We start from the raw sequence: 21,152 nt of genomic DNA, 5'->3' as shown, positions 1-21,152 counted from the left end.
GTACAAAGTGAACATTTTGTCTTGAGGTTGGTGCTAGAGGGATGCTTATAGTGTCTACATAATTCAAAGGTTTTATCCTCTGTGGAGCATGAACATGCCCAGAAAAAATATAACAGTAAATTGCCAGTTGCACTTTGCACAAGTGGATATTTTGGCCTCATGACCTTAGGATTCTTCTTTTTTTGCACAAATGAGATGTTATTTTGCACAGAAAGATTATGTTATCTATCTATCTATCTATCTATCTATCTATCTCTATCTAAAACAAGCCACTATGCGCTGCAGGTTATACCAAACCAACTAAGGCTGGAGTAGCTATATTCCTGTATAAAACTTATTATTTCAATCTTTGTAAAAGGAGAATCATGTTATTTCTTGCATTATTGTAATCGTGCATCTGTGCACATGCTGATCTGCCGCATACTGTCCTCTCAACATAAACACGTCCTATAATGTAAATGATGGCAGGAAAATACAAAAGTAATGCAATAACTAGACTTTGCTTTGTCACTGTGAAATCTGCACCACTACTGTTTAATCTGTTCACAGCTTTGATGTATAATACAGTAGGGACTTCCATGCAGATAAGCTGACTCAGTTATTTTGTACAATCGAGAGGCAGATTCTTTTGATGTCACATGATGCATAAAAGGCAGCGCGCCAGTGAGAAGAACAACAGAAATCAAATAGCGTGACCATGAGCGGAAAGGTAATGAAGGGTACAGATCACTGCACCAGCCAACTAACTGATGCATATACTGCCTCAGTCATAATTTTTAAACTGTTTATGTACCCAAATACTGTAGCACATAACTTCTACCATGCAAGAGTTTGATTTAAGTTTGTGTATAATGATCAGATAACTCACCTTAACATTTATCTTTGGAAGTTTTCTTATGCAAATCAAAATCTGTGTCTTTCTCTCTAGATCATCTTCTTTGAGGGGAGAAACTTCCAGGGCCGCTCGTATGAGTGCGTCAGCGACTGCTCTGAAATTGCCTCTCACCTGAGCCGATGCAGCTCCTGCAGGGTGGAGAGCGGGGCGTTCATGGTCTACGACCAGCCCAACTACACGGGCCAGCAGTACCTCCTGACCAGGGGAGAGTACCCCGAGTATCAGAACACCATCGGCTTCAATGACTGCATTCAGTCCTGCCGTGTCGTCCCTGTGGTAAATATGTACACAACATTACTAATTAAGACCAAACAAAGACAGTCAATAACGTAAAGGGACATTAGTAAAATGTTTGGTTGCTGTCTTACCCAAAAACAGGAGTATATGGAGATCAGTTTCACCTCCAGAAGGGATATTTCCAGTTAACGAGAACAAAACATTCAAAATGAGAAAAATGCGGCTTTCAACAATCACAAAGCTTTACAGAACGCTCAGTGTCCACACATACACTAAATTAAAAATGACAAAGATCAACTTTAAAATGGGGTATTGCTAGCTAGCTAGCATTTGGTCCAATGTTGCAAGCATTGCTAACACCGGAGCAAATACTGATTTTTTTTTCATACATTTGTGAACAGGATGGCATTTAAGTGGATTAAACTGATATTTAGCTTCTTATTCAGTATGGTTAACAATTCAAACCTGATTAGATTAAGCTTAAAGTTGCATCCTAGAGCTTTTAATTGTGTTTAAACACTGAAAACATATTGGGTTAAAACAGTCCTACAAACTACTGTTTCTCAGAGTGTCAAGGATCAACTTTATTTAAAGCAGTTTTGTATGTTTTATCTTGCTAGTTAACAGGCTGACCAGCAATACTAGCTATCAATACTTTAAGAGGTAATGCTAACTAGCTAGTACTTGCTTCAATGTTGCACACATTGTTAACACTGGAGAAAACACTGCATTTTTATTCATACATTTGTAAACATGATGGCTTTTGAGAGGATTAAACTGATATTTACCTTCCCATTCAGTATGGTCAACGAGCACAAACCTCAACAGAATTAGCTTACAGATGCTTCCAAGGGCTTTTAACTGCGGGAATGCGACAGAAAGTTCTGAAATACAGTGAACTTTGGGTTTAATTTTTTTTTTTAATTAACTACTGTTTCTAAAAATATAAAAGATAATCTCTCTTATCGTGTTAGCTAGCAGGTTAGGCAAATGCTAGCTAGCTAAGAGGTATTACTTGCTCTAAAAAGGTATTGCAAGCTAGCTATTGTTTGCTCCAGAGTTGAACATTTTCAACACTGGAGCAAATGCAGCATTTTTGTTCACACATTTATGAACAGGACAGCCTTTAAGATGATTAAATTGATATTTAGTTTCTTATTTGGTATGGCTAACAAGTACATACCTTAATAGAATTAGCATATTATTGCTACCAATAGCTTTCAATTGTGGGAATATGGCTGAAAACTGTGGATAAAATTGGAAATTTTCTGCAAACTAACATTACAATTCCTAAGAATGTTAATGATCATCTTTCTTTAAAAGTTGCCTTGTATGATTTATATTGTTAGCTTGTGGGCTAGCTGGCAGTAGCCCTTTTGCTCGCTAACTAGCAATACCTCTAAGGGTATTTCTAGCTCACTAGCTTTTGCTTCTGTTACATCTCTGTTGGAGAAAACATTTGCAAACAATTGCTTCCTATTTCCTAGCCTCTTTATTTGGTATAACAGCAGCTCGGTCTAACTTTTATGGCATTAACATCGACGTTTTGTACTTTTAACAGCATAAGGGGCCCTTTAAGATGAGGATCTACGAGAAAGCAAACTTTGAGGGGCAGATGCAGGAACTGACTGATGACTGCGACTCCATCCAGGACCACTACCACATGTCTGACATGCTGTCCTGCAATGTGATGGAGGGCTACTGGTTGATGTTTGAGCAGCCAAACTATGAGGGCAGGATGTTTTATCTTAAGCCAGGAAAGTACAGGAACCTCAGGGAGATGAGCAGCGACGATATGAGGTTCAATTCTATCAGACGCATCACAGAATCATAACTGTCTAAACACATTTATTTAGCTAATAGGTTTTGCAGATGCTTTGTTTTATTAACATTAGCAAGATGTCGAAGTGAGAGGCCAAAAAAGAGCCCTGTTTTTATCCTGAAACTGTGATTTGTGCATTGTTTGCATGTAGTTCCAGTTGTACTGTGCAATCCAGCCACAATGAATTTACCTCTTTAACTGTGTGATGCGCACAATAAAATGATTTGATGCATATTTTGTGTTATCGTTTTCTGAAAACAACTACTATAACTGACTGTTTGGCCTAGTTAGTGTTATTTAGTTTGAGGGCCTACACTTAATGTCTGAATCAACAAATATGCTAAAGATATGTTAATGTTAAAAATAAGATTATTTTCCTGAAACTTTGCTAGTACAAGTGAAAATTTAGAGTGAAAATATAGTGAATTCAAAGCAACGCATATGGTAGATTGCATATTTTTGGCAACACTAACTTCCCTGATTCATACATTCTTGTGGTTAATGATCTGATAAGTCAGGTTATAGTATGGATAATTGTGCAGGGCTACGAAAAAATGCCTGTATTTCCTAAATTTATGTCCAAGCGATTAAAATGCTTCATTCTGTTGATCATATTTACATGCAAAAAAGGAGCTACTCTTGTTTTAACCATCGAAAATAACAATCAAATTTATAAAACAGTTACTTCCGACCATGTATTTTGATTGGATAAGATACATCCATAAGTGCTGATGTAGAGTATAACACATAGAAATAAACTTTTATGGATCCATCCAGTCAACTGAAGGGGGAGTTATACAGCTTCAGCAGCTACCTTTGGGCTTCAGGCTGGTTTAAATCGTTTCGTCGACTAACATCTGGCTAGCTATTGATAAAATTTAATGCAGGAACCAGAACTAAATGATGTGCAGTTGGGTGTGTATATTCAATTATTTCAGACATTGTGTCTTGACGTTTGACATTTAATAAGGACTTCATGGGAGTCTTAGAACTAAGACTGACTACAGACTGAGTTAGATTGTTAAACACTAACAAAAGCGTGAGTAATTAATGCAGATTAAATTTTAAAATCATTGGTATTTATGGGGCTCTCTACCTACCCCAAAATCTATGTATTTGACCTTTTTTATGCATAATACATCTCTGAGAGATATTCTTGGATATTAAGAAATATTAGAAAGATATGCATATTAATTAACTTATTAAGAATGAATAATCACAATAAAGTTTAAGCAGATGTACTTAAATCATTAAGTTCAAGTGCACAAAGTACTCTGTGCAAACATGTATTGGTCTACAGTATATATGCAGGCATGTAGACAACACAAATTTTAAATGTAATGCCACCTTTGATTTCTAGATGCACTGCATACACAGTGCAAAATATCTTGCACTGCAATTATGAAGCCATTTATGGTATATAAATGAAGTTAGTTATTTTGATGCATCTACACAAGGGCATAGATTTTGTTTCAACATTGGGGGGGACACATACAAAACAGGGGTTGAGGGTCCTCTGCCAGAAAATTTTGAGCATTAAACACTTAATTTGCTGCACTCTGGAATTTACATGCACCTAAAATTGCCTTTTCTTCATCAAATTATGATGTAAATGCCTTTTTTTTAATGGGGATAAATGCACAATTTAAGTTACACCTTTGCTTGTGCATTCAACAACTGATCAACACTGCTCTCAGTTGTGCAGCTCTACTGTAAAAAAAAGACAAAGAAAGAGTCACGTGCAGGGTGTATTGAAAGGGCTTTCTAGAGCTTAGTGCATAGAGATGATAACAATATGGGGGATTGAAGCCAAACAAAAGCGAAACTGAAAGGACGAGAGACTACATACAACAGGTGGTTATGCTGACATGAAGAGAATAATGTTCACTGAATTGAAAAATCATATAAAAGCTGCAGCTATAAATGGACGCAAGGCAGTGGTTGTGCTCACTTCACACGATGATGAATATACAGCCCAACGTTTAACATGTTAAATTCAAAATGTTGTATTTCAGTTGTGTCAAATGTTGAGCTTTAAAACAGACAGGATCACTGCGTGCTCCATACAGTACAGTACAACAAACATCTGCATTGGATTTCACATGTATAATATTATGTGTTCTACTGTATAGTACGCAGATTTGTAAATGAGAGATAGAAAAAAATAAACTTTGTACAAACAAATATGACTTTCACATGTGATCTTCATACTGTTATACAATATCAGTCTATTCCACACAAAATGTATGTTTGCAGATTTACTATTGATATATTTGTAGCTTCCATTATCAATCAAATCAAACTCAAAGGGAGGCCTCCACTCAAAACAGCTGATTTGCTTCAAACAAAACAAAATATTGTTCTGTGAGAAAGAGCTGAATGAGCATGTTCAGTGTTCTCAGTCACAATGACACGGGTCATCCGTGGGTTATAAAGGCAGCGTGGAGCCCAGGGCTTCTGCTGCTGCTACAGTGTTTCAAAGGTTAGCCGACACAATGGGTAAGGTAAGGCTGCTTGTTTTTCTCTGTGCCTTTTGTACGTCTGCATACCTGGACCAATTATTTAGCAGGTAAACTGGAAGCATGCTTTTATGTAGTACAGTATGTTCGCTTCTTTTTCAAGCAATATCTATATTTTTGAAATTCCTTTGATTAATCGTTCTAGATCATCTTCTACGAGGACAGGAACTTCCAGGGTCGCTCCTATGAGTGCAGCAGTGAATGCTCTGACCTGCATTCCCATTTCAGCCGCTGTAACTCCATTAGAGTTGACAGCGGGGACTGGATGGTCTACGAGAGGCCAAGCTACATGGGCTACCAGTACTTCCTGAGGAGGGGCGACTATCCCGACTACCAGCGCTGGATGGGATTTAACGACTGTGTGCGATCCTGCCGTATGATCCCTATGGTAGGTTTCAGCTTTCAATAGGTTTATTTTTGTTGTACTGATATAGAGGCTCATAAATCTACTCTTCTGCAGCATCAAGGCTCACACAAAATGCTGATCTACGAGCGCCCAGAGTTCAAAGGCCAGATGATGGAGCTGATGGACGATATTCCCTCCCTGTACGAGCGCTTCCACTTAAACGACATTTCTTCTTGCAACGTGAAGGACGGTTACTGGATCTTTTACGAGCACCCTAACTACAGGGGACGGCAGTACCTGGTGCGCCCCGGGGAATACAGGAGATTCCATGAGTGGGGGAGCATGAATTCGAAGGTGGGATCCATCAGACGTATCACAGTGTGAGAAAACCTGATGTCTAAATTCTGTTTATGTAAAGTACTGTCAATAAAGTCAATAAATCTCTCCAACAATCTCTGTTCTGTCACTGCTGCTTTTGTTTTCTTTGGGTTTTTTGAGTTGAAGAGTTCAGTGGATCGAAAGGGATGGTTAGGTGACAAATTATGTCTAAATGGTTGGTTTTTTTTGATACAGAGAAAAAGTACACAAGAGTTAAGACCAAAAGTCCAAACCTAAGTTGTTGTAAGCCATGCAATTATTTCTTGAGTGGATTAAATATGACAAGAAACCAAGAGACCAAAACAGAGATACAGAGACGCACACAGTTAAAGCCCAGCATGTTTATTGAGAACAGAGAGAAGAAGAAAATTTGAAAAGACTTCTAGTTGAAGTCGGTGATTCGCCTGAGTGAGCCGATCCTTGGACTGGCGCCACCCCAGTCGCTGTATCTGCGGTATTCCCCGGGTCTCAGGTAGTAGGGTCTTCCCCTGTAGTTAGGCTGGTCGTACATGAGCCAGTGGCCGTCGACCACATTGCACGAGTTAATGTCAGACATACGCAGGCGGTCCTGGACGTTGGGGCAGTCGTCGCTCACCTCCTGCATTTGGCCGCCCATGTCTGGACGCTCATACAATCTTATTTTGTAGGAACCACGGTGCTGCAGGAAGAATAAAGTTATGAATATGTTTTTTGTCTGACACTTTTTGGGTGACTGGAAACAAAAAAAAGACCACAAATTCTATTAAACAGGATTTGTTGAGGATTTAGGTTTCCATAAAGACAAGAGGGTTTTGTCTTGCTTAAGCAAAGCTGGTTTCACTAAAGTGAAAAACTAAAACACTTAAGATTTGATGATTTACAATCTTCAAGGAAAATATAAGCTTAACTTAAATTTTGCTACAGACAAATCTCTCTCTCTCTCTCTCTATATGTGTATATATATATATATATATATATATATATATATATATATATATATATATATATATATATATAGATTTTATTCTTTTAGTTTTGCATTGTTTTTGGTTACTCAAACTAAGCAATAAAATAGGTTTCACCCCTTGATTTTACATTACTCAGTTTTATTGTAAGTACTGTAGGTTTTCTTTTTTCGACCTTGCTTATTCCACAAAATAATGAACCTGTGTTGCACACATGGATCAATAACTTTATCCTAATTAATTGCCTTGATGCTCCTTTCGTACTATGTATAGGCTTACCATGGGAATCATACGGCAGGAGCGGATGCAGTCATTGATGCCAATCATGCGCTGGTTGTCAGAATACTCTCCCCTGCGGAGGAAGTACTGGTGGCCCAGGTAGTGGGGTCTTTCATACACCATGAAGCAGCCGCTCTCCACCCTAATGGAGTTGCAGCGGTTGAAGTAGGCATGCAGGTCAGCACAGTCACTCATGCACTCATGGTGCCGACCCTGGAAATTTCTGTCCTCGTAGAATATGATCTGCAAACGTTTATCAGAGCATTGATTAATTATCAGTTCCTCCAGTTAAAAATGTTAACATGTATTAATTTTGTATTTCAGTAACGCATTATGAGCTTACCTTTCCCATTGTTACATTAGGGGGGGCCAGACTGGCGCTCAATGGACGCTCTCCGAACCGCTGTCCTTTTATATAAAGTAGCTGTGTGATGGCACAGCATAAAGTATTGTCATCCAAATAGGTTTTATAAAACAGATCTGGTTATGTATAGCGACGCACCGCAGTCCAATGATGAGTTATTGTTGTCCAGTTTTCACATGTTCATCAAAACACCACAGAGTGCTAGTGACCCGGGGATGACCGCTCACAGTATCAGCAAAACAACAAGCATTATTTGTGTCCTTTTCATTCAAAAAGGTTCCTGATGTTATATTCCAGAGACTAAACAAGGCCTTTTTGTCCCTTAGCACAACCTCCCCTCTCTACTTAACACCATGTATGAGTATATTAACTATACATTAAAACATGAGTTACAAATTATTGCCATATAGGATTCTTTCAGATATAACCCCCCACAAAAACGGCAATTGTTAAAAATTATGTGTTCAGTTACATGACAATGAAATCTGTCTATATGATCCTATGTCTATATGATCCTACAGCTTTTCATCTGGCGCCCTCATCTGGTCAAAATTATTAATTAATTTGTCCAATACTTAGATTAATAAAGATTAATGACCAAACACCTGCATAGCTAATGATATTCCCAGCAGTCTCAACTGTATTTTGTAACTAGTGCTACATAGCAAATGTTAGCATGCTAACAAACTAAACTAATATACATCATTCTTAACATTATATGTTCATTCATTAATAGTAACATCGGCAAGTTAGCATTTACCTTTTAGCACTGCAGTGCCCTTTTAAAGCCAAAGAGCTGCTATCAAGGACTCAAAAAGGCCCAATCCCATTTCTTACTGGTTTTTGAGTGCCCCTTTGCCTCTCAGAACAGAGATACAAAAAGTAGTGGTTGAATTCTTCCTCTATGAAATATGTCAACCCTTCCAAGACCCTGATACATCTCCAGTAGTCCTTGATGATGTTTACATAAACAGGCACAATGATGGCAATAGCGGTAATATCACAATATTTGTCATTTATCTGGCAAATATATACAGATAAATAATCTGGCAAACAGAAAAGCATGGATGCTCACGATTCGTTAACTTAGGTTTCACGCTATCAATGAAGCAAGTCATCAAAAAAAAAAAAAAAAGACAATTACATCATTACAATGTCACTGGTGGTGACCTCTGGGCTAACATTAACCCGTGCTCCCACCCTGCCAGTCTGCACAGGTATTAGTGGAGTGATAACTAGTGCAGCAACTTCTCTGCTGGATTTTAGTTAAACTCCGAGGACATCATATGCAATCAAAGGTTGAAAAATTATAAAAATATGTTGAAATAAGCAACTGTCATGTACAAATGAGCATTAACAATGTAACTACAGCTAGCTAGCTAGTTAGCTACCAGTACATTAGCATGGTGCTAACTATTGTTTGTTTTGCTAGTTAAGCAGAAAAGGACCATAATACATTGGAGGGACATTAGATAATATTATAAACGAAGAAAATCGATTCGTGGGTTTCTTTTGGTGGTTGTTAAACCATCTCTCCGATGATTTCTCATAACATTCAATTTTAGGATTTCTCATAACACTCACCCTACCCCTAGACATGAGCACGCAAAAAAGGGGGTATAGTAAAGTAGTAAAGTGATGGAGGCATTGTGTGTATTGAAATCGAGCCTTAGTGCTGTTTGTGTTCAAGTCATCATACAAGGAAACAGACTAATTTGTCTTTAAAATGATTTCTCCTTCACTAATATATGTGTATCTTTATGGAGACACGTACACAGCCATATAAATGTGTTGTGTGTGTGTCTGTTTTTCTTGATTGTGTATGCCCCATAGAGGGTGATTCATTATATGATGGCAGGCAAATGTAAGTGATGAAAAAAAAAGGTTTTCCAAATGTTCTTCATGTAATTAACTTAGAGATTTCAATAACATTACTTGCAGTTTCTGAGCTCCAAGTGAGGTGTTATCAGGGGGCCCAGAATCTATCAGTGATAAGATAAGAAACTGAGGGTTTTTTTGAAAAATCAGCATCATTGACAACTGCCTTAACACACTTGAAAATGAAATCGGCAGCCTATTTTGAAGTCTTATGTCGTTTTTGAGGTACAGATACTTGGTGTAGATGAGGCTTTTGGAATGGTGTTTTCACAATACAGGAAAAATGTTTATATTTGATAGAATTGGGAAAATTGACATTGAGGACATATAATTAATATCTTTATTGACTAAAACCCTCATTTTAGTCCTACTATGAGAAGTCACTCTACACAGTATAGAGCTCATCATGCACAGACAGCTGACAAAGAGTCACACAGCTGTTTTATAAACCTCAATACGTGGTCACGAGATTCAATCTTTTGTTATTCTAATAAGCCGGCATTCGGTGCTTTTGCCACCCTGCCAGGGTTTTGATCCCATTCATACAGATAAAAATCCCTGATTCATCAATGTACATGGCCCACACTGGCACATTATAGAACCTCTACTCTTGTAGTATCATAGGACGCCCACATAAATACGTCTATGGTAATGTTTGGTGTATCAAATGTTTCACAGCGATAACGGTTACACCTACAGCAGCCTATAAACAAATATATGTGCACCGCATGATAGTAAACCACAGCAGCACACTGTGATGTAATAATACTGCAGTCAGTATTTGCAGCATGTGAGAAGTTACTGCAAAAGGCAATGGGGTGTTTGCTCAATAGATGCTATCAAGTTGCATTATGGAAAATGTAGTGTTTAGTGATTTTATGATTAGCTTAAAATTCAGTATATCTCGGACTCTGCTGGATGGATTTTGAACGTTCTTTTTAAAAATCTGTCTTGAGTCCCCCCATTTCTATGGAAATTTAATATGTCACTGGAGGGCTCCTTTATCACCGGTTTTGCATGTTAACGCATTTACCTCAAATCGCCTGATATAGTTTTAGACTGTTACATGTGTTTTCGTTTTCTCCTAGTGCCCATGGGTTTACATTCACTAACTAAAATTAATCCATCCCAGAACTGTTGCATTTGACTGTAAAACATGGCCATTGCACCAAAGGCAACATTTATTTACACAAGAACTGTAAATACACTGAAATAAAAACTGTTTTGTTAAAACAAAACAAGCGGTTGGTGATCATGTGATACGCGTATTACAGAGTTAAATAAGTGCTGCAAATATATTGAAACAAAATGTAAACAAATCACAAAATTATTTGAAATTAAGTTATTCTTTGGTTAAACAATTTGCCATCTGCTTTCAATAGCAGAATAAAACTTGAGTTTAATCCCAAGAAATCATATGTAGAGTGGAAATTATAATACAACAAAAAGCAATGTCAGAAAAAGCTGCCTGAAAGATGTGTGTACATCTACCTGAATTATCAGCACAAACACTTTAGTAGTTTATTTTGCAATAAAATGTCTAGGGAAAATATCCTATAATAAAATTAATAATCTATCATTTAAATCTTATATAATCAATATTTTATTTTAAGGCAGGCTTTTTTAATATTCTGAAAGGTTTAAACTCAACAACCTAAACTCCAAATCCTAAACAGGAGCACAATATGAACTTTTATAACACTATCAAAATCACTGACCAATTATTTACACTGACAAATGACGTGTAATTTTCCAATCACTTGTCAAACAAGTTACTGAATTACATATTGCTATTATTACTTTATGAATGATAAAATAACTGAGCTAGCGCAAAGAAATGTGCTAATGTAACTAAAATGTAAAATTGAATTTATCATTTCAAAAATACTGACAAGTGAGCAGGGTGTATACGCAGCACAACTGGTCGCTCAAATATGGAAACGCAACGTCTCTAGAGGCATGCTTGATTAATTGGTGTTCTGTGATTACAAAGCCCCTGCTTACTTAAAAATCCCAACATGCAGATTCATTATTGCTCAATTTAGTCCATTCATAAAGAAAATAATTGAAACTTATCAATATGCATTTTAACATTCACTTAACAATCAAAGTGGTTTTTTTTTAATCAGTGTTGCTGTTACTTCTGCACTGCTTTGACAATACAGCTGCTTAATGGTGGTTCCAAAATATTAATAATATATTATTATGAAATCAATTAGAAACCAACCAATTAATTTTTTTAACTGATAATGGCCACAGTCCAGTTACAATACTGCAGATGAATTTCTTCATATCGTCACACTGAAGAAGGATGAAAAATAATATTTGTGTGGATCTTGAAAGGGCCCAACACTGATAAAGCTGAGCAGAGGCGACAAAATAAAACGCTGCAGCTCATCCAGAGCTTCCTAATACTGTTAGGATTGACTAATCATTTCAGTAAGCATTAAACTTAAATACAAAATAAATGTGATCACTGATCCACAGAAAATGTACAGCATATCTGTACAGTTTGGTACAAAGGTAAGAAATAAAAATGTTTTAGAAATATATTCTCAGCTACATCATGGTGCTTGTGTGCATGTAGCTTGGAGATTTGCCGTGGCAACTTTACAAAATATAAAAAGTAGTTTTTAAAGGAACAAGAAAAGGGTTCAATAGATATTGAGATGGTAGCGCTAATCTTGAAAGTAATGTTCAGATTTTTAACCAAGCTCATGTTTTTTGAACTAAATGTCTGAAGTAACTTTGTTTTTAATTTTTTTTTAAAAAAAGTACATTTAGATGGGAGTTTTATTTTAAAAGAAATCTGATGACAGAATTTAAGCTTGAAATTTTGGTACTCCAATTATATGAAAACTTTGCATCTGAATTTTCAGATTTTAAGGTACGTTGTGTCGTCATTGCAGTTATCTTGTTATCACAAATACTACAGTAAATTTCTCACTGAAAACCCATGTATCCGTAATTTGTTACTGTGTGTGTGTGTGTGTGTGTGTGTGTGTGTGTGTGTGTGTGTGTGTGTGTTTCTTCCCTTGAGAAGCAGTCCATTGGTCCAGCCTATTTGAGCAGTTGTTGAGAGTAAAGCGTGGAGGCATCTGGTGGCTCTGTTGCTTCTGGCAGGTGTCTGTAGTCCTTGTGGTGGATGTATTTGCGGTACTTTGGCGTCTGATGGACTCTCAAGTGTGGAAACCTCCGATTCTGTGGAGAAAACGATGACAAAGACTCAGTGAAGGTTTGCAGAAATAGAGTGGGATACTAAGACTACAAATACTTTTTTCTCTATGTACATACAGAGGTAAATTAATTTGGTGACTTATTTTCTTCTATTTTAAATGATTATGTATTCATATAAATTAATACATACAATTGACTGAATATTGACCTCTAGACTTCAATTATGTACTTCTTATCATAGTTTTCAATGATATTTGTAATTGTGAATTAAACTTATTGTGACAGTGGAAGTTTATGAAGAAATACTTTTTTTTTCTCCATGAAAATATTCAAACATACAAAAAACAAAACCAACAAATAAAAAAAGAGAGAAAGAAAGAGAGAGAGAGAGAAAGCACTGAAACACCACATGAAGTGGTGTGTCCTGTGTGCCCAGTGTAGTTCTTTACTTTGAAATCAGAGTGACTGGGACACATCACATTCAAGTTTTTGGAAAAAACTGCCATTATTTTGAACTAAAATGTCTTCTCAAAGTAAATGCACATTAATAATGGAAATAAGGTTGCTAAATAAGACCAAGCTAGAATATTTTTTAACATAATTTTCGCAAATATTAGCAAGTCAGTGTGAAGGTATTGGGGAAAAAAAACATTGTTTTTTGGTATTAAATAAGCAGAAATGACAATCCTTCGATCAACCTCAAGCACTTAAACCGAGGGCTGGGCAGTGAGCTAACCATCCTCCTGCTGCTGACGTTAGGTGAAACAGATTAAGAAGATGCCTCTGGTCAATGTCTGCCTCATAAATCTAACCTAAAACTAACTTCAGTGTGGTGCAGTGGCTGAGTCTGGCTCCACCACAGTGTTTACATGGTGCTCTGTTTTGTCCTCTTTTTGCACCACGTCAGTATCAGTTATTAATTTATTTTTCACTGTATTAGAAAATGGACAAGTGACATGAAGCATGTGGAAAGTCAGTCTTGGTCAAAGCAGAAGAGTTGGCAGCTGTATCCAGGTATGTGCACCAGTGCATGTAGAGCTAAAAATTACATGCACAGCTCAAATGTTACATGCACTACCGTGCACACGAATATGGTATTTTGATTGTGCAAACATGACAGAGCAGACAGAAGTCTATTCTAAAGACAATCTCAGGTTATATAAAAAGGCATTTTACCTTTCCATGGTTATGTTGCAGAAGAACTGGTATCAATCCATCAGTTGTCTGAGGATGTAGTGGGTAAACCTGCTGCACCGGGGGCTTGACAAACTGCAGAAGTATGAGAACTCCAGTTGAGAACAAAACCAGCAGCACCGCAATGAGAAAAAAAAATACACTTAAGCGTGGACAATTACACATCAGAGCATGTTGCATAACAGGGCATCTGACAACTATAAAATTAAAAATTGACATTTTCTACCTCTTAAAATCATAAAAATAACAGAATATTTAAAAATGAACTCATTATACCAACAAACTTGCACCCTTCTTTTTTCCAGCCGGTTAAAAGAGAAAATTATTTATCAAACAATTACTCACGAATCAGATTCACAATGAAAGAAATGTGCAAATGAGCCTGTACCTGAGGTGTGGTGTCACTGACCAGCAGAGGAGCCTGGACATCAGCAGGCTGCTGGAGATATTCTGACTGCTGGGAGTAAAGGACTGGACTGGAGGGCATCTGCGACTAGACAATGAAACACTGACATTAGGGAAACAGCTGGACAAATTCCACTTGACTAGAAAGAAGGAATAGTTTTATTTTGCCTACTTGGAAGACGTTCCACTGATATTGGTTTAGGGCATACTGCAAGGATGGTGAAGAAGAAAGAAAGCAGACTGTTAAAGTTCAAACTCCTACTGTACTTGTTAAGTGGTGACATGGTGAGAAATAAGTGATTAACTAAAGGGCTGAGCTGACCTGATGGTGGTTATAGGCTGGTTGCTGGAACACAGGCTGATAGGACTGCTGGAGCATCACTGGAGGCTGCTAATGAACAAACGCAGAAATCAGACATTCACCTTGGTACTCACTTCGCTTTCACACAGACGTGGTGTATTAAACAGACTTGAAAAGTGAGTCAATTTACTATACATGTGAAAAGAAAAAAATGATTAAACTTTCTTCTATGCTGATGTGCGTGACAGTAATACAAGAGGCATTCAGTAAATTATTTAAAATATAGCTATTAGCAATTATTTTGAGATTTTACGATGAAAAGTCAGAAAAAAATGTTTCATAACATCCTATCTCCAATATCTATGCATTTTTAAGATGTTTGAAACATATATTTAAGACACTTTAATGTCAATTAAGGGCTTATTTTTTGATAAATGTGTTTAATGCCTTTTAATGTTTTTGGAGGGAACCTTAAACAACTAGCCTGCAGGAAATGTTGCACCACACAATAGCCCAAAAAAAACCCCACTCAAAAACATCTTTACTACCACTTTAAGTCATTAAGTTTCAGATGGGTGTGATATCAGTGAGAACTGACAGGCCAGTGGTAGGCAAGAGGGTCCATGCTGGGGCGGTGGAAGTAGGCCACTCCGTTGTGGTAGGTGTAGGGATAGCCTGTCGACGTGTTCAGGTACAGGGTCCCACAGGACATCGGCAGAGGCCCGGCAGAGTTGGGGATGCTCCCATGGGCACTCCTACCTGGGAAAAAGAAGGAAACCACAAAAAAGTAAACCTACAGGGCATTTCAAAACCATTAAAAGAAATCAGTTGAAGAAATTAATTAAAAAAATAAAAAATCTTCTGTCCCCTTTGTAAATTCAGACATTTTTGTGGACCCATGAATGCAGTGCAGGTGAAACTCCTCATGAGTTATTTTTTTTCTTCTTAGCAGCAGTTTGTTAGTTCCAGGGTAAATAATTGATCTGTTTATCCAGTCAGAGCTGATCAGATCAAATCAATGGATTTACAGTCTATGATGTAGACCAAATCACAAATACAAATGTTTATTTACAGTAACTTCAGGGTCGAAAATCGAGTGTGCTTAGTGCAAAGGTACATTATGGTGTGAAAAAAAATTTACATTAAAATGGTTGGCGATTTTTCTAAACTTTTATTGTTTAGTGTTTCAATGTTTAGAAGTCACAATCCCAGTGGCGGGCCACCACAAACAAATAAATATTTAGGCAACACCTAAGCCAGTAATAATGGGAAAGAAGCCAGCACTCAATGCCAGACCTTTAAAAATCATTTCGTTAAGGATTTCTACCGTGGTCCTCGTGTAAATTAACTTTACTTTTGTGTTCCATTTTAATAAAAAGGTGCCTTTGTGTTTTGAAAATGTGGCAAAAATCACTTTTAAGAATAACATGAAAAGTAAGTGAATTTTGGTATCAGACTAGTGAACTACAGCTTCAGTGCTGAGTGGAAGTTTGTCAGTCTGACTGAGTGATCAGGGGAATAGCTGGTATCACAAGGGAATTAAAACAATTTAGCTAAATATAAAATCAGCATCAGTTTTAGACTGTCAACTTACTTCGTCCTGAAGCTTGCTGCTTGCGGACAGCCCGTGCAATGATGAGCCACTTGTTTTTGACAGTGATTCCATTAACCTTTATTATAGCAGTGGGAGGAAAAAAAACTGCTGCATTACTCAATAAAGTTAGCTATATAAACTACATGATTATATGTACCTTAAATTCAGAAGGAAGATACGACAATGGCCTGCTTAACTTACATCATGAAGGATTTTCTGTGCATCACTTTTGTTCTCAAATGTAACAAAGCCGTATCTGTTCAGAGACAGAACCGACAAAAACTATGCTTTAACTGGCTTACAGTTAATCTGAAAATAATGCTAAAAGGATAGAGAGTCATGGCTGCATGCATTTTTACTCAGTCGCCAACTGTATTTGACAGAAATTATAACATTAACTCACCCCTTTGATAGCCCAGAACAATCGCTCACAATCTTCACTTCTTTTATGGCACCATGTTTGGAGAAAGCTTGTCGTAGGTCGCTTTCATTAATCTTCAGAAACACACACACACACGTTTTTGACTGTTATAACTCCAAAAGAAGGTACAGTGATTGCTGATTTCATGGTTGCTATTTATTTTAGGTATACTTCGATGCAAATTTTAGATAAAATGTATGATGAATGTTCAAAGTAGGAGGCTACAGGACAAAGAGACAAAAGTTTGATGCTGAAATTAGAGTTATCACCAACAACTGAACTTTGATAGTCTACAATATTTTATAAAGTCAGTAATGTTTGGTCTTCACATAAAAAATTAAGACTTTAAAAAAAACAAAAACATTTTAGGCCTTTACATGTTAAAATTATTTTCAAATAATGTGAAAAAAATAAGAAAAATAGTTTGCAGTAACACAATTTTATGAGGAATCAACTGTATTCATAATTATGGTAATTAAGTATATAACACTTTAAAATTCCTTTACCAATCTAATTTTGACAAATAATCAAATTAAAAACATGTATTCATAATTATGGTAACAGTTCATAACACTTTAAAATTCCTATTAAATAATGTGAGATACTCTATCTTTATTAGGAATCAACTCAAAAATGCCTGTTCATAAAAATGGTAATTAAATATGTAATTACGATACTTATCAACACAAGTTTTTAAGTTGATAACCCATAAAATTGAATTAGTCCCAATAAAGTTTTCCACATCATCTAAAAGAAATCCTAAAGTGTTGATTAACTGCCATATTTCTGAACAAAGATTTAAAGTTAATTGCTCATAAAAATGTTTCTTAAAATTATTTAAAGGGAATTTTAAAGCGTTAACCAGTCTAGAGTTGACAGGAAAAGAATCGATAAAAAGAAATTTAAAGCACTTAGGTAGATGTTATTTTTGATTACTACAATGTAAATATCTGGAGGCTCACAGGTTTATGTATGGCTTTTCTAAAAGCTGATTTTTTGTGCCTTTGCTTATTTACATGCTTTGCTGCTCTCTAGTGTCTACCCTTCTACACTAAGACACACAAGACCGAGCATATCGGTTACTCTGCCAGTGTAAGTGTGCAGCTCTCACCTTGGAGTCAATTCCCCCGACAAAAATCCGACTGGGGATAACAGTGCTGTGAGAGAAGGTGTGACGAGTCAGAGTGTCACCTTTGTTTTGTGGAGGTAACACATCGGGGGTGGAGGAGCTGCCACCTTCCTGGAATGGACAGCAGGAAGAAGCAATGAGAAAAAATTCTGGTCAAATTGAGAGTCAGTAAGAAACAACATTGATATGAATCGAGGTTCATCCCAATACCCTCGCATCCACATTTCACTCACTTGCATCTCTCGTCTTCTTCTTTTTAAAGAAAGTTTTATTTTTAAGGATTAAGTTGTTTGTATGTGTTTTTTAAGGTTTTGGTTGTTTTTTTTTATTATTTTTTTAACATTATATGGGTTTTTTCTTTCCTAATTTTCCTTCTTAATTTTGTTATTTTGAGTTTTTTTCTTTGAATTATTTTAACTTTGGGGTGTTTTTTCATTTATTTTTTTTTTAAAATACTTCTAATTTTTAATAATTTAAGTTTCCGGGTTTTATTTTTTAATTATTATTTAGAGGTGTGGGATGTTTTCCCAATATTTGTCTTTTAAATTATTTGGGGATTTTCGGTGTGTTTGCCTTAACTCTTAGGTGATTTTGATTTTTTTGGCTACGTTCTGTTTTTGCTTTGTTATTTATTTGTTTTTTTGAAGATTTTTTTGTATTGGGCACTTTTACTTTTCATACTTAAGTACATTTTCCTGATTTTATTTACCTACTCTTTCTTAGGTACCATATAAAGTCTGTATCCAGTCTATGCTTGTAACAGTATTATCACAGGGTGGTACCAATACTTTTAGCCTGAGTAAAGGATCTGAAAACTTCTTCCACTACTGGTTATTTAACCCTTACTGTAAGCTTTATTATTTGCAAATATTTTCTTTACAGAGAAGGAGTTCTTCACCCCTTGGTATTACTCTTTCGTTAGCTTCTTTATTAATGTTATACAACGTTAAACGCCGTTAGCTACAAGCTGAACACTGTTATGCTCGTATTTTCTTGTTTGGTTAATTTTAGTAAACTGACCCAAAAGAAAACGAGGAAATAGTCCAAAATGTTTAATGAACTACTCTGACAGTGAACATATAATACCGTGAAGTGCAACATTGAGCTAACGTTACATGACATTGTTATGCTAACTTAGCTGACGTTTATTGCGTCCCAGCTAGGCGCTAACGGACAGACTTGGCCGTTAACTTACCGGCTCTTTGTTCTCCGCTTCCATATTCACATCTATCGGGTTCACTTCTGCCTCTAAAAGACTTGTGCTGGTTAATATTTCATATAAATTATGGCTTTATTAGACGGGTTTTGGGGCTATCTGCAACAACTGCTCCTACTGTTGCTCTGGCGCCCCGAGCCTCACGTATGACGTCATCACACTACGTTCTTAGGTGGTTAGTCACAGAGCGTGCCGTACGCAAAAAAGTCCGCTTAAAGTTTATATGTTGTTTTTTTACCTTTTTCTCAGCAGCAGGTTGTATCTTCCAAGACATTTTTATCATCCCACAAATCGCTACTTTTCATCCGGAACGATAAAATGTTTGTCCGGTGTGAAATTAACACTTAAATCCAACGTTTCCACAAACAGCGCTGCTCAATTTCGACCTACTTCCTCGCTGGAAAGCGCGTAATTACGCAGGGCGTGGCGCAATGTACGGGTCCCTAGATTGTATATAAAGATAAAATAATTTCTATATATAAGAATAAATTATACATAAAGAATTGAATAGTTATAAATATAATAAAAATAGTATAAAATATAATCTTTATTTACAGTCTATGTAAGGGGCTGTCGTGAGGTCACATAATTATCTAGATTGATCACCTCTGTAATTTTTACAGGAAAAGTCTGAAACCTATGCAGTGAAAATAAGGGTAAAGGGTAAATAAGGTGCATAAAAAGAGCAGCAAAATAGAGCTTGTTCATTCAAAATAAAAAATAAAAATAATAAATATAAAAATAAGTGAGTGTCCTCAAATCCAAGGAACATCGATGCCTTTAACACAAACCTTGAGCTCAAAAATTGTATTTCCTTCATTTTTTGCACCAATTAAAGCCTTTCTTGCATACATTTACAGTGTAAATGTATTCAATTTGGTTAAAAACTCTTCTATTTTCATGTTTTTATTGAGGTGAGGAAATACACATGTTCTTGATATCGTAAATACCATTAAGAGCAAATAATTCAAATAAGAAACTGTCTTTTAAGCAAGACTTCAAGCTAGATTGGTGCAGTAAACATAATGCCCACACAGAGGCGACATTTCTCTATAAGTAAAACTTTGGGACACTCATACGGATAAGGAAAAGTCAGAACTCGAATGGGTATATGAACTCCAAATTGTTTTCTTTTGACTAAACTCAGCAAAAGTGATCATTTTCTTCCCCATTTAAATGAAAAAAAGACAAGCCATGACAGTGTTTTACCAGTTTTTAAAGGAGAAATGGACTTTTTTAATTTAACATTTTTTTTATTTGGGTAAATTTACAAGACTATTTACAATACTATTATTTTCCCCCAAAAGTATATATTTTAAGTCATTCCCTTGAGATTATAAACCCCTCATTCTCAAGTGCAAGACAGCTCACAGAAATGGCCACTAAGGGTGCTTAATGAACGAGGATTAACCCTCTGAAACCTGTAATGACATCAGTTTTCTTGTGCTGTGTCTGCGTTGTGCAAACATCTTTTATGTGGATTTAAACCTTTGAAACAACATATGAGCAAATTGATTTGTTTTCTTTTGAAAACATGACTAAAAAGGCAATGAGCAACTTGACAAGAGATGTCCCACAAGCTGCGAGAAATTAGGAAAAGAAAATTAGCTTTAAAAGAGGGATAAAGAGAGAGTGAAAGAGAAAGAGAAGAAAGAGGGGAAATTATAAGCAGATAATGATTAAAAAGGGGAAAAAATGACCAGAAACTATTTGTATGATTATTATCTTATTTTAATTATTATTTTTTACAGTTCTATCGACATTAATTTTTAAAATTTTGTTTGCGTTTTTGTTTGTTTGTTTGTTTTATATCTGTATTAGTTTAGGTTTAACTTTGTAATAAGTTTTAGGGTAATTTTCTTGTAACTCGGAAATTGTAACTCTTTCCTGCGATTTTGAACGAAATCAAGCCAATTTGCGCAGGTTTCCAAGGGCTAAATAAATGAATAAATGGTCAGAAATAGTTAATAGGCAGGAAAATCCATCCCAAAATCACGTAGATCCACGTAAAACACACAACACGTCTACATTTCCTCTCTCAATCTTCAAGAAG

The 21,152-nt window shown here is 36.2% G+C and overlaps 4 protein-coding genes across 6 annotated transcripts; 2 read left to right on the top strand and 2 right to left on the bottom strand.

The window, feature by feature from the left end:
- The first annotated feature begins 682 nt into the window (after positions 1-682).
- On the top strand, positions 683-3,188 carry LOC121962735 (gamma-crystallin M3-like). Its single transcript, XM_042513019.2, has 3 exons — positions 683-709; positions 929-1,171; positions 2,694-3,188. The coding sequence occupies exons 1-3, from the start codon at positions 698-700 to the stop codon at positions 2,964-2,966; spliced, it is 528 nt and encodes a 175-aa protein (XP_042368953.2). The 5' UTR covers positions 683-697; the 3' UTR covers positions 2,967-3,188.
- Positions 3,189-5,348: 2,160 nt separating this feature from the next.
- LOC121965478 (gamma-crystallin S-1-like) lies at positions 5,349-6,273 on the top strand. The gene is made up of 3 exons (XM_042515622.2): positions 5,349-5,458; positions 5,619-5,861; positions 5,934-6,273. Exons 1-3 carry the CDS (start codon positions 5,450-5,452, stop codon positions 6,201-6,203), a joined length of 522 nt encoding a protein of 173 aa, XP_042371556.1. The 5' UTR covers positions 5,349-5,449; the 3' UTR covers positions 6,204-6,273.
- Positions 6,274-6,523: 250 nt separating this feature from the next.
- On the bottom strand, positions 6,524-7,909 carry LOC121962882 (gamma-crystallin M2-like). The gene is made up of 3 exons (XM_088074575.1): positions 7,764-7,909; positions 7,421-7,663; positions 6,524-6,855 (listed from the first exon to the last, which is right to left on the bottom strand). Exons 1-3 carry the CDS (start codon positions 7,770-7,772, stop codon positions 6,580-6,582), a joined length of 528 nt encoding a protein of 175 aa, XP_087930701.1. The 5' UTR covers positions 7,773-7,909; the 3' UTR covers positions 6,524-6,579.
- Positions 7,910-8,063: 154 nt separating this feature from the next.
- On the bottom strand, positions 8,064-19,912 carry LOC121963080 (protein boule-like). Of its 3 annotated transcripts, none has more exons than XM_088074571.1 (11): positions 19,079-19,911; positions 17,866-17,994; positions 16,737-16,828; positions 16,535-16,589; positions 16,334-16,409; positions 15,338-15,498; positions 14,761-14,826; positions 14,611-14,646; positions 14,422-14,526; positions 14,016-14,108; positions 8,064-12,863 (listed from the first exon to the last, which is right to left on the bottom strand). In XM_088074571.1, exons 1-11 carry the CDS (start codon positions 19,100-19,102, stop codon positions 12,723-12,725), a joined length of 978 nt encoding a protein of 325 aa, XP_087930697.1. In that variant the 5' UTR covers positions 19,103-19,911; the 3' UTR covers positions 8,064-12,722. The 3 variants fall into 3 exon arrangements, with proteins under 3 accessions (XP_087930697.1, XP_042369382.2, XP_087930699.1); XM_042513448.2 differs by having other exon boundaries at positions 14,761-14,829; positions 19,079-19,906; XM_088074573.1 differs by having other exon boundaries at positions 12,729-12,863; positions 14,016-14,125; positions 14,761-14,829; positions 19,079-19,912.
- Positions 19,913-21,152: the final 1,240 nt, after the last annotated feature.

This window comes from Plectropomus leopardus, chromosome 24, assembly GCF_026936395.1.
Source record: "Plectropomus leopardus strain MGB_pleo_1.0 chromosome 24, ASM2693639v1, whole genome shotgun sequence".
NCBI lineage: Eukaryota > Metazoa > Chordata > Actinopteri > Perciformes > Serranidae > Plectropomus > Plectropomus leopardus.
Note: the sequence above shows the minus strand (reverse complement) of the source record. Positions and strands in the feature narration are given on the sequence as shown.